This window comes from Motacilla alba, unplaced genomic scaffold (assembly GCF_015832195.1).
Source record: "Motacilla alba alba isolate MOTALB_02 unplaced genomic scaffold, Motacilla_alba_V1.0_pri HiC_scaffold_28, whole genome shotgun sequence".
Lineage (NCBI taxonomy): Eukaryota > Metazoa > Chordata > Aves > Passeriformes > Motacillidae > Motacilla > Motacilla alba.
In genome coordinates this window covers 1,514,148-1,526,866 of record NW_024037374.1, presented here as the reverse complement: position 1 = coordinate 1,526,866, position 12,719 = coordinate 1,514,148, and the positions used below count along the sequence as shown (strand labels likewise).

Below are 12,719 nucleotides of genomic sequence, written 5' to 3'. Positions count from 1 at the left end.
ACCAGGGCTTGAGAGCGCTGAAAAAATCCTTGGCAAGGGATCAGCAAAAAACAGATTTAATATTCAGCAACAGCACAGCAAAGTTCCTTGGCAAGAGTCACTCTGCTCCTGAGTGGACACTTCAGAGACACCAGGGAAACAAAGCAACAAGAAAACCAAACCAAATCCAGGCAATCAAACCAGAAATGAACAGAGAACTGTCCCTCTGTGTGTGTGTGTGTGTGTGTGTGTGTGTGTGTGTGTGTGTGTGTGTGTGTGTCACAAGGACAGTCAGGGCAAGGATAAAAGGAAGAGAGTCAAAAAGGTTAACAGAGGTCAAACTTAACAGGACCTAACTTATACCATAACTTTAACTGATGCCTTCAACTTCACAATTTAGCAAAAGAACAGCACTTAACAGTATTAAACCCATCTTAAAACCTATGACTTAGCAATTTAACAGAGGAATAACATTAACAATATTTCACTTAGCTAATAACTTAAATTAAACTTAACAGCTTAGCAAAAGAGCAACTCTTAGAAGCACTTGACTTAGCTTAGACCTTGTGACTTAACCTTACTTACGGATATTTGGAAATCTGACTGACTCACCTATCCAAGGCACTCAAGCCCCTCAGAGAGCAGCATTTCTGCCCCATTTCTCCAGCAAAGGCACTTACAATGTTGCAGATTGCAAGGCAAGATGTGTTCTATTACCATCGGTATGGCAGTTGTCTTTTGCCAAGTGGGCAGTTTTCCATATCTCTTCAACAATCACTCCTCCCTCAGGAGGGAACATCTGCTGATAACAGGCTATCGAATGTCACTGCATGACTGATAAGAACCATAGCATCCCATTGTGAGATGCTCCGCCCAGAGGGAGGAGCCAAGCATTCCTACCCAGATATAATCTGGAGATTCTGGAACACCAGCACGGCTTTTCTCAACTGGATTTCCCAGAGGAACAGAAGCTGCCCCTTCTTCCACTGGATTGTCAGAGGAAGACTACACCCTTTCTACAGGATCCCTGCTCCAACAGAACCACACCTGACACTCCAGGAGGACTGCAGCCACAATTCCAATTGGACTGCTACCAACAGCCTGACCAACAGGGTGTCAGGTTGTGTTCTGACTCTGTCAGTGTTGTTTTAGTTCACTGCATTGTTTATTTTATCCTTTTATTTCCTTCCCTATTAAAGAACTGTTATTTCCTGCTCCCATATTTTTTTCCTGAGAGCCCCTTGATTTGAAATTCATAGCAGTTCGAGGGGGTGGGGGGTTTCACATTCTCCATTTCAAGGCAGGCTCCTGCCTTCCTTAGCACACACCTGTCTTTCCAAACCAAGACAATGTTAAAGGACATCAAAAAGGGGCAACTCAGGAGGAGCAAGAGAACAATTTAGCCAATGAAGAAGCTAAAAATGCAACTGAATCAGAGACAAAAAAACTAATCAAAGTATTAACACCCATGAAGAAATGAAAAAGTCCCTGAATTCCGTGGGACAGAAGAGGAAGAACTCCTTAAAATAGGAGCCAAGAAAGATGACAAAAGGAACTGGAGATTAGCAGATGGGAGGCAAGTGTTGAATAAACCCCTGGCCAAGAAAATGCTAGAAGGCATACATGGAACAACACATTGGGGTACACAAGTGCTAAGTGATCAATTTCTAAGGGACTGGGGCTGCATAGGAATTTTCAGAATAGCTGAGCAAGTACCTGAATGGTGTGTGATATGTCAACAAGTGAACAAGAAAATCATGAGGAAAACACCCAGAAGAGGGTGAGAATGAGCCTTATGGCCCTTTCAAAACATCCAAGTCAACTTTACTGAGCTTCCCCACATACAATGGTGGAAGTTTTTGCAAGTGCCCGTAGATGACTTGACTCATTAAGTAGAGGTGGTACCCGCTGTGAAAGCCAATGCCAATGTTGTCAGTAAAAGAGTTCTAGAATCAATCATTCCCTGATATGGGAGGGTAAGCAAGATTGATTCAGACCAGGGAACTCATTTCACATCTAAGATAATGTTTAAGTTTTTCAGGCCTTGGGAATGAAATGGGAGTTACACACTCCATGGCATCCACAGAGTTCCGGTTGGGTTGAGAGAATGAATCAAACTCTGAAAAGAGCTCTAGTTAAGCTAATGACTGAAACCCAAATGTCATGGATCAAATGTCTCCCTTTGGCCTTATTAAGAATTAGAACCCAACCCCAGTCAGATCTGGGGCTCTCACCCTATGAAATGATGTTTGGGTTACCCTTCCTGACCTCGCCCCAGAAGGTTGCCCCCTATGAGGAAGAAGAAACCAATGCCAAGAAATATGTTCTGTCTAGAGCACAAACCTTAGATGGGCTAAGGCATAAAGGGGCAATTCCTCAAACTACCACCCTGGATTTCAGAATCCATAATATTAATCCTGGGGATTGAGTGATGATTAAGTCATGGAGAGATCAGCCTCTAACTCCTCAGTGGGAAGGTCCCTTTCAGGCACTGCTCACCACGGAATCAGCCATGCAAACTGCAGAGCAGGAATGGACTCATGCCAGCAGAATCAAAGGCTCAGCAGAAGAACCCAAAGAATGGACTACAACATATAAGCTGGGTGAAACAAGATTGACTCTCAAGCAGAGACTGAAAGACAACCAGAAAAACACTGAAATGCCCAAAAAGCAGAGTCAAGCTTCCACCAACCAGCTGGAGAACTGTCTTCCTGTTTTCATGGGTGAGAATTACCAGCATCTGTTGAGGGGAAGTACACAAGGGACAGTAAAAGGTAATGGAACAGCTTCCTTAGGAAAACAAGACGAAGGAAGGAGGGCAAGACCGGGTCGCCCCTTTGTTCACTACTAAGAAGGCTCCATAGCTCTGCAGGGGGTAGCAACCCTGTAGGCATGGTAAGGTAGGGACAAAAGGCCACAGCAGACCTCTACCATTCCTCAACTGTCTTTTAATACAACAGGGACTAGCGGGCAAACCAAGTCAACCTCTGTACTCACCCCTAAGATAAACTGACTATGGGCAACAACCACAGGGGCATGGTAGATGGGAGTCAAATCCATATCAGACCTCTGTGATGCCCTTTTGTCCATTCCAAATGACTGTGTCTAAGGAAAACCTGGGATTTTTTTCTTCTGTTCTCACTGTCCTTGCCCACGTCAACAGATGCTGTTATGACTCATTCACCAGACAGAGAAATTTTTTTACTTAATTGTTTGAGCAAAATGACTTCTAGAAAAAGTAAAGGGGGGTTTGTTATAGATGAGTAATCCTATGGTTGACCCTCACAATTAAGGGGTGAATAGAAAGTATATGTTAAGAGAAGTTTGGTAGATGCATTGTTATCTTTCCCCTCCCCCTTGCATTGTTCTCACAGGATGGCCTCAGTAGTCGGGGCATTTGGGAGGGTGGGCTTGTTACTATGGCAGCACCTGACCTCCAATCAAGCTGCAAGAAAGTGATCTCCACCACTGGACAGCGAAGAAGGAGTCGATTGACAAAACTTTGGGAGGGGCTAGAGGTATGCAAGACAGAACATCCATTTTGTAGATGAGCATCTGTTGACTGAATCCTTTCCCTCCAGCACTGTATTCTTTTCTTTATTCAGTCTTCTGTTGTATTTTGATAAGGTCTTACAAAAGCATTTAAATTTTTGAAAGTAAAAACCGTTTCTCACGTGGGGCTGGAGAATGTGAGGCAAGGTTGTCCACAGTGAGTCAGCTCTCAAGGTAAAACTTCTCTGACCTGGCCAGACCTCTTTAGGAGAGACCTTGGATCAATATCAATCACAGAATGCTGCAATCAGCTGTACTCTAAAGAGAACAGTACAGTCTTTAAAAGAGAAATCTAAAGAGAACAGTACAGTCTTTAAAATAGGATTACGTATTTCTTAGAAGGTCATTGAAATATTTCTCCATAACTGTAAAAGGAAAACTTTCCTGCTGAACTGCACTGGAGCAGAGGGAAATGAAGGCAGGGCCATGGTTTGTCAGGACTTGCTTGATCCTAATGAGCCCTATGGTGCATTTGGAGCTGAGCCCTGGGAAGCCAGGACCTGAGAGGAGATTGCACAAACCTTGCCAGGAGTCAAAATCACAAGAAAACCCCAAAGTGTCTCAAAGCGTCAGTGGGTCCAACTGAGGTCCATCCCCACCACAGGCTCCTCATGGACTCCTCGGAGGAGAGAATTGGAGGCCAGGATGGCACAAAAAAACCTCTCAGAGATTTGGTGTGGAAAGAAAATCCAAAATACCGTAAAAACCTTGAGTATCTCAGAGTATTAATGAGCCCTACGGAGTGACAGTACAAAGCTCTCAAGGGACTCATTAAAGCAGATAATTGGGGCCATGATTGCACAAACCTCTCACAGAGTCTGTATCAAAAGGGAAACACCAAGCACCTTAAAAAAACTGAAGTGCCTTGAAGTATTAATGAACCCCACTGAGTGTCATTACTGATAAAGACTCTCAAGGGATTTAATAAAGCAGATAATTGGAGGCTGTGAGGGCACAATCATTCTGAATGAGTCTGTATCAAAAGGGAAACACCAAGTAGCTTAAAACACTGAAGTACCCAGAAGTATTAATGAGTCCCACTGAATGTTGCTACTGAAAAAGAATCTCCAGGGACTAATTACAGTGGATAATTGGAGACCATGACTGTGCAAACCTCTCAGAGACTCCAAGGCAAAAGCCAAACCCAAAGTCCTTTGAAAAGCCTGCAGTCCCTGGGAGCATGAAGGAGCCCCCAGGGCCATTGCTGAGCAAGGCTCCCCAGGGACTCCTTCCAGCAGATCCTTGAGGCCACTGGCATGTGGGCTAGGGCAGGATGCTGAGGGCAGGACAAGGGGCTGCCAGTGGCCAGCCTGGCTGGGGCTGTGCCAGGAGGCCCCAGTGCCTCAGGACAAGGTGTCTCCTGCCAGCCCTTGGTGGCACAGAGCCTGCTGTGCCCCAGGGCACCAAGCCTTGGCTTCTCTTTGTCCCCACCTCTCATCACTGCCTGCAGTTCTCTGCTCTGCCTGGGGCTTGGGGACACTTTCTCAGTTGTGTCCCTCCCTGGGACCCATTAAAAGTCCAAGAAACTTTGGAGTGTGATTCTGACTTGGAGTTCTGCAGAGGTTTCTTCAGCTGCCTCTCAGGGCCTGATGTTCAGGGCCTGAGCACAAAGCCCCAGAGGCTCATTAAAGTCCTTGTGCTGTGGCTGTGCTGCTGAGCTGGGCTGGGCTGCTGGCACAGAGGCAGCTCCTGGTAACCAAGAAGATCTTCAAAAGCACATTTCTCTTGCTGAGCAGCTCTTCTGCCAGCCCAGCAGGGCTGGGGCACTGCCTGCAGCCAGCCCGGGCACAGCACAGAGGCACAGAGAGCTTCAATCAGTCAGGGCTGGGAAGGTGCTGAGAAGTGCCTGGGGCAGAATCCCTGCCAGCACTTGGCACAGGAACCTCTGGCTGCAGGACAATGCAGCTGCAGCTTCTGGAGCCATCTCCTACAGCTGCAACATCCCAATGCCTACAGACCCTGTGAGTACAACTCTGGGTATTTCTGCTGCAGGGGAGGAGAAATGCTCATGAAGCTCTGACATGCTGAGGGCTTCTGATCAGCCACAGCATATTCCCAGAATAAGGACTCATATAAAAATGAGGAAATTTCCAAAGACTAGGTATTCATTTTCCTACTATAGGTGAATGGAAGGGAAGGGAAGGGGGGATAAACATTGAAGGTTGATTATGAATTATTACTATGAGTTCTGACAAGTTCCTGAGAGATCCGAACTGTCCCATTTAGTGATCAGTAGGTTCACAGGAGATCCCTAACCTGCTTTCAGCCACTCTGCCCGTGGACAGCAGCAGCATCACCTTTTCTGGACCCATTAGGCTCAGTCTGAGCTGTCCTTTCTCCAAGCTGCAAACACAACCTGCCCCCAGCCAGTGCCCTGCAGACAGGCAGGGTTCTGTCAGGCCAAGGAGAATGCCCAGAGCTTTGGGGTCTGTGAGTGCTGGCAGAGAGAGATCAGGCCCAGGGAAACACCTGCAGGAGGAAAATCTCCAGGAAGCAGAGAGAAGACCAGGCAATGAGAGAAAACAAAACCCAGAAATGCTGTGGCAGGGAGAATTTAGAGATCTCGAGAGGAGCCCCTCCAGCTCAGCCCCTCCCTCTGAACAAGCCCCCTCCCTCCTGTCCCCCAGCCAAGCCTCTGCCCTCAGGGCTGGGGGTCCAAGGCGTGAAGCCCCTCCTGTGCAGGCAGAGCTGCAGCAGAGCCGTGGGGCAGCTCTGCAGCCCCGGGCCCAGTTCCCTCTGCAGAGCACAGGGCTGGGAGCAGCTGCCCAGCAGTGGGGGCTGTGGCAGGGGGCACAGCTGGCTCAGGGTGACGCTGTCCCCAGTGCCCGGCTCTGGGCAATGCTGTCAGTGCAGCCAGGGAAGGAGCTGCATCTCCCTTAATCCAGTGCCATCAGAAGGACACTTGGAATTCTCCCTGAGATTTCAGTCCAAGCTGGAAGCTCCAATCCAGGATGCAAACCTGTCCTAGAGCATCTCTGGGTTAGAAGACTGATGTGGAAAGGCAGAGGTGTTCTGACACTGGAAATGCTGCAGGGTTGGTGAAATGAGCAACATGAGCCCTTGGCTAAAAATGTGGAGCTGGGCTAGGGTGGATCCATCTGCTCTCAGAAATACCTGGGGATTCTTAAGAGAAACGTGAGAGTTTGAACATCCTCCATTTTAGAAAAGTGATAGCCCAGAGAAACTCCACAGTAAATAAACTGACAGATCACCTGCCCTCAGTCTGCACTCATCATCTTCCCTCAAGGAAATCCCTCTGTTCTACCAGAGCGCAGCAGTAACGCTGAGGGTTTCTGATACCCAAAAACAGCAGGAGAGATTCCGGGGAGGTTAAAAAGAAAACCGCAGAACTCTTAAACACAGAGAAGTGTCCGTGTGTGTTACAGAGGAGGGTGTATGGGAAATGGCTTTGATTGTACTTATAGTTATCTCTTCCAACTAATCACTGTCTTTTTCTCCACAGCAGCACCCAAAGCCCAGCCCCAGCAAATGTCCAACAGCAGCTCCATCAGCCACTTCCTCCTACTGGCATTGGCAGACACGCGGCAGCTGCAGCTGCTGCACTTCTGCCTCTTGCTGGGCATCTCCCTGGCTGCCCTCCTGGGCAACGGCCTCATCATCAGCGCCGTAGCCTGCGGCCAGCACCTGCACACGCCCATGTTCTTCTTCCTGCTCAACCTGGCCCTCACTGACCTGGGCTCCATCTGCACCACTGTCCCCAAAGCCATGCACAATTCCCTCTGGGACACCAGGACCATCTCTTACACAGGATGTGCTGCACAGGTCTTTTTTTTTGTTTTCTGCGCTACAACAGAGTTTTCCCTCCTGACCGTCATGTGCTACGACCGCTACGTGTCCATCTGCAAACCCCTGCACTACGGGACCCTCCTGGGCAGCAGAGCTTGTGCCCACATGGCAGCAGCTGCCTGGGCCAGTGGCTTTCTCAATGCTGTCATGCACACAGCCAATACATTTTCCCTGCCCCTGTGCCATGGCAATGCCCTGAGCCAGTTCTTTTGTGAAATCCCACAGATCCTCAAGCTCTCCTGCCTAAATTCCTACCTCAGGGAACTGAGGCTTTTTGCTGTAAGTGGCTGTTTATCTTTTGGTTCTTTTGTGTTCATAGTTTTCTCCTATGTGCAGATCTTCAGGGCTGTGCTGAGGATCCCCTCTGAGCAGGGACGGCACAAAGCCTTTTCCACCTGCCTCCCTCACCTGGCCGTGGTCTCGCTGTTCCTCAGCACCTCATTTTTTGTCTACTTGAAGCCCCCTTCCATTTCGTCCCTATTCCTGGATCTATCCCTGTCAGTTCTGTACTCAGTGCTGCCTCCAGCCTTGAACCCCCTGATCTACAGTCTGAGGAACCAGGAGCTCAAGAATGCTCTCAGGGGACTGATGACTGGATGCTTTTCAGTGTTCACACACTGCCTGCTTCCCTCTGTCATTGGCTCCTGGTGCACATCATGACATGCCAAATCTCTCTTCATTTAGGTTTCCCCCATTTCTGATGCTGTTCTTTTCAAAACCATGATGCCAAACATTCCATCCAATTATACTATCGCCTGATTTTGTGACATAGAAATTTCTTGTAAATAAAAAGTACCAAATTGTATACAATAGAAATAAATGAACCGGTAACAATCTTTTCTTAAATTTTTTTTTACTATCCCCATCAGAGCAGCAAAGAACAGATATGAGCACAGCTTTGTGGCTGCCCCAGCTTTGGCATGGGCAGCAGCAGCTCTGGAGGGCCCCAAGGTCGGGGCTCTTGTGCTGGCCTGGGCAGATGGGATGGCAGCAGGGGCTGCAGAGCTCTCAGCACCATAGCCAGAGGGGAGCAGGGCAGCCAGGGAGCCTCCTTTGGCCTTGGCCAAGCTCCTTCCCCCATGGCTGGGGCTGAGTCCTGTGGCAGCTGCAGCTGCTGCTGTGCCCTTGCCAGGGGCTGAGGCCGTGGGGCCAGTGGCCAGAGCAGCCTGGCCTGAGCAGAGCTGTGGGGCCAGAGGCGGCTGGGCTGGGCTGGGGAGAGGCCCTTGGTGCTGCCCAGAGCTCAGGGCAGCTGGCAGAGCTTGCAGGGAGCTGGGCTGGGCTCAGAGAGCCTGGCACAGAAACCATCAGTGTCCATCTCAGCCTGGCTGAGCGGGCAGGGGCAGGACTCAGGCCAGGCCTTGTGGGGCAGGGCCAGCGCCAGTGCAAGGCATTGAAACAGGCAAGTGCCCCAGAGAGGAGGCTGCTCTGTGCCCTTGCTGGCATGGACAGAGCCGGGAGGGGGCCCAGGACATTTGTCACCGCCAGCCCCTGTCCCCAGCCCTTGGCAGCCCTGGCTGCTGAGCCCAGCTTTGTCCTGGGCTGACTTTGGTTGTGGCCCAGCTCCATCCTCCTGCGGGGCTCAGGGCCTGTTCCCGGCCATGGCCAGCCCTGGCCGGCCTCTCTGCTGGCCCAGAGGCCGGCAGAGCCCGGGGCAGGGCTGTCTGTGCAGCCCCACAGGTGCCAGGGGCTCTGCAGGAGCTGGCAGAGGCTGCCCAGCAGGGAGGCCATGGGGCACAGAGCCCCAAGGCTGCTGTGGGCACCACAGCACAGGGGCCCTTCCCAGCCGCAATGCTCCTGGCCTGGGCTGGGCCTGCCCAGGGGCTGGGGCACCATGGCTGGGCCAGCACAGGGCCACCAAGGGGCCACGCAGCCGCTGCCGGGGCTGGCAGCAAGGCCAGGCACAGACAAGCAATTGCTGAGCATGGCCTGCACTGGCCAGGCCTGACTGGGCCAAAGGCAGAGCTCAGCTGCCCTTGCTGCCTGCAGCAACAGTCAGGAGCCCAAAGAGCCTCCATGGCTGTGCTGGAGAGCAAGGCTGCAGGAGGCAAATGCAGGGCTGCTGCGCCATGGGGAGGCCATTGAATTCCAGCACACACCTCAGTTCTCTGATGATCCCAGCACCATGCTGGGCCCTGTTTCAGACTGCAGCAGAGCAGATGTTGATGGCACAGGAGCCCTGCGGGGCTGGCAGGGACCTGCAGCTTGCAAGGTGCTCTGCTCTCCCTCAGGTGCTCTCTCAGAGATCCAATCCCAGCTGGGCGCCTCAGGGCACAAGTGGCACTGCCTGTTCATGGGCACACAGCTGATGTCTGTCTTGAAAGGGGCACAGGTTTTATTTAATACCTGTTTCTTTCATAATATACAAGCAAATCTTTATTATCTGGGTCATTTGAGTACTTTTAAGGAATAGCAAAATTTTCCCACCAGGAACAGGAATTTCCTGGAAGTGTACTGTTGGCAGGAGAAGAAATAATGATCTTCCCTTCTACTGGTGTCACCAATATTTTGTTTCTTATTTCCTCTCCCTCTTCCTTCAGGTGTTTGCAGCTCTCTTGTTGAAATGGTCATGTTTAAGGACATCTCTTAATTTAGAGCAGGTGGATCTATGTACTTCTTTCTGCTCATATATTTTCTCTCCCAGATGCTCTCTGGTCGCTCAAGTGTCCCTCTAAAAACTGGTTTCATGCTTGGAGCTGAATGAAGTTGCCCAAACTTTCCTAAATTCAAATACATATAGAATTATTCATCATCTTAATTATGTTTATATCTATCACAGAATTACCTTTTCTTAGGACTTTGTATGAAGCTGTTCCTGTAGGGAAATCCCTGGGGGTTGGGGGACATGTCAGATGCTGCTGGGACATCCCAGAGAGCTGAGGGAAGAGCTGTGATTGTGATTAAACTGTTCAAATGTTCAACTTGTGCTTGTTGGCAAGAAACCTTTCTGTGCCTCTGAGTGTCACCAGTCACTGAGCCCAAAGGACACAAAGCTGATGAGCTGTGGCTCCCACTGCAGGGGCACTTGGACCTTGGCTCTGCACAGGAGAGCTCTTCATCCACTTTCTCTCTTTTCCTCCCTCTGGGCATGGAGGGAGCTCCTGACTGCAGCCTGTGACTCGTGTGTGCAAAGAGCAAATCTGGGCAGAATCGGGGCAGGGAGGGTTTGGGGGCACCTTGGGATCTGTGCTGGGCACAGAAGGTGTTTTCCATTGCTCTGAGACTGTCTGCTGTGGAAAGGGGATTTAATATGCAGCAGAGGAATGACTTTTGCATTTGATGGAGCTGTGCCTTGCCTTGGCTTTGTTGGCTGACAAGAAATGAACATCCCTCTGTGTCTGGGGCAGCTCCTTCTGCAAGGAAAGCAGGTGGGAGTTGGAGCCAAGGAGCTGAAAGCTGCAGGTGCAGCCTGGGCTGGAGGGAGCTCAGATTTGCACAAGGCTGCTCTGAGTGCCAGGCCTTGGATGGGGGAAATGGTGGGGTGGGGGTAGGGACAGAGTCTGATGGATTGTCAGCCATGAAGGGTCTTGATTTTCATATCTATTCAAACTGCATGAGGAGGTACTTGGATTCAATGTCAAGTGGAGATTGCACATATCAATGAATTAAAAGGAAAAAAAACCTAATCAGGACATAAAGAAATCATTTCTCACTGTCTTTTTAAATCGAATATATTCAGTTTGAATACACTGTTGGAATCTGTAGTGTATTCTGGAATCTGTCTAATTAACCACAAAAGATTTGAAATCTTAAATTATTCCCAGAGGCTTGGCTTGTGAAGGTGTTTGGATGTTCATGAGCCCTGGGACACTGAATTCCTGCACTGAAGAGCTGCAGGCTGAACAAGCCTCTGCAGCAGTACAATTCAGCAGCAGCCTCCAAGTTGCTGAGGATGTCAGCAGCCCCCACTGAGGCCATCCCTGGCCAGAGCCCGTGGGGGAATGGGCAGACAAGGAGAGCGTCCCTGGGGCTGGGGCAGCACAACTCAGAGGCACCAGCGGCTCCAGCTGGGAAATGGAGTGTGGAATGTGGCTGGGAGAGCCCTGCCTGGGCTGTGCCAAGCAGGACACACAAGCCCTGACCCCCATCCCTCAAACATCTCTCTCAATGTAACATTGAAAAGGAATTATAATTGTTTGTGTGCTCTGAGTTGGACTCCCTGGAGAAATACCAACAAGAGATTCTCAGGAGCTCAAAACAAAAAAACAGCCTTTACTGGGAACTACAGAAAATCAGAGAAACTTTGGCAAAAGGTTTTTTTATGACATTGTAGTGGTTTTGGTTTGTTGATTAAAGATTTTTCTAATTTTGAGATTTCTTAATTAATGTATTATTGATGAGTGTGGTGGGTTTTATTGTTGGATAAATATTCAGTTATTTGTTTTGTTGTGAGATAGGTTTAGGACAATGGTAAAGAAGGCCTAAAATATTAAAGGGTATAAAGAATTTTTTTTAAAGTAAAGAAAAGAAAAAAGGTAGTAAAATTGAAACAGATTCTTTAGAACACTTTTTTTTCTTTACAATATTTTTTTTTACTGTCAATATTAAGAAATTAAACCTAACATTTCTAGTTAATTTCCTATTTCTAGAACAGTCTTTTTCCTTTACTTAGGGAGAGAAGTTTTTCTTGTTAAGGTTATGGAGATTTTTTTTTACATGAGCAAGGAATAGGTTTTTTTGTGGTTTCTAATTTTGTCATGGATAACAGTTGTCTGGGGAGCTTTGTTATTGTGAAGTTGTTCGTATTGCCACAAGTTTTTTTACAGCTTGTTGATGGGCCATGTCAACTTATGGGGTATTGTTTTGAAGATGAGTTAATTACAGGTAAAAGTTTTTATTATTTACTTGAAAAAATATTTTTATCTCTGGGAATAGAGACCTTCTCTTGGGGGTACTGGATTATTTTTTTTCTGTTTAAACGTTTGATGAAATTACAGTTATTTTAAATTTTCATTTATTTTATTTTTGAGGGTTTTTTGATACTAATTGGAATATTTTTAGGTTTTTTTACTTTTATGTGGTATAATGAAAAAGAGATTTTTCTTTTTAATTTATAAGAGGATTTTAGTTGTAAGAGTAAGGTATTTTTTCTTCTTTTTTTTTTGTGGGATTTAATTTCTTCTTTACTGACTTTGATGGTTTTATGTTGTTTTTCAATATGCTTTTTTTTTTTGTTTTTCTTCACTCATGGGAGAATTGAAGTATTGGAAGGGTTAACACCTGACCTGCTGGTAACTCGTGGTGGAAGTTGTGGTTGGGCTGTGTTAGGATTGGTTTTATGGTTGGTTTTGGGGTTCTTTTGGGTTTAATTTTAGTTGTAGGGTTATTTTGTGTGGGTTGTAGGCTGTAGGGTTTTTGGTTTTAGTTGTATTGGGGGGAGGGGG

General features: G+C 48.1%; 1 protein-coding gene and 1 pseudogene across 1 annotated transcript; both read left to right on the top strand.

Moving 5' to 3' along the window:
• Positions 1–12,719, top strand: part of LOC119696322 — a 2,199,709-nt pseudogene that overhangs the window by 1,551,092 nt on the left and 635,898 nt on the right.
• On the top strand, positions 7,021–8,047 carry LOC119696336 (olfactory receptor 14J1-like). The gene has a single exon (XM_038126040.1). It carries the CDS (start codon positions 7,021–7,023, stop codon positions 7,996–7,998), a length of 978 nt encoding a protein of 325 aa, XP_037981968.1. The 3' UTR covers positions 7,999–8,047.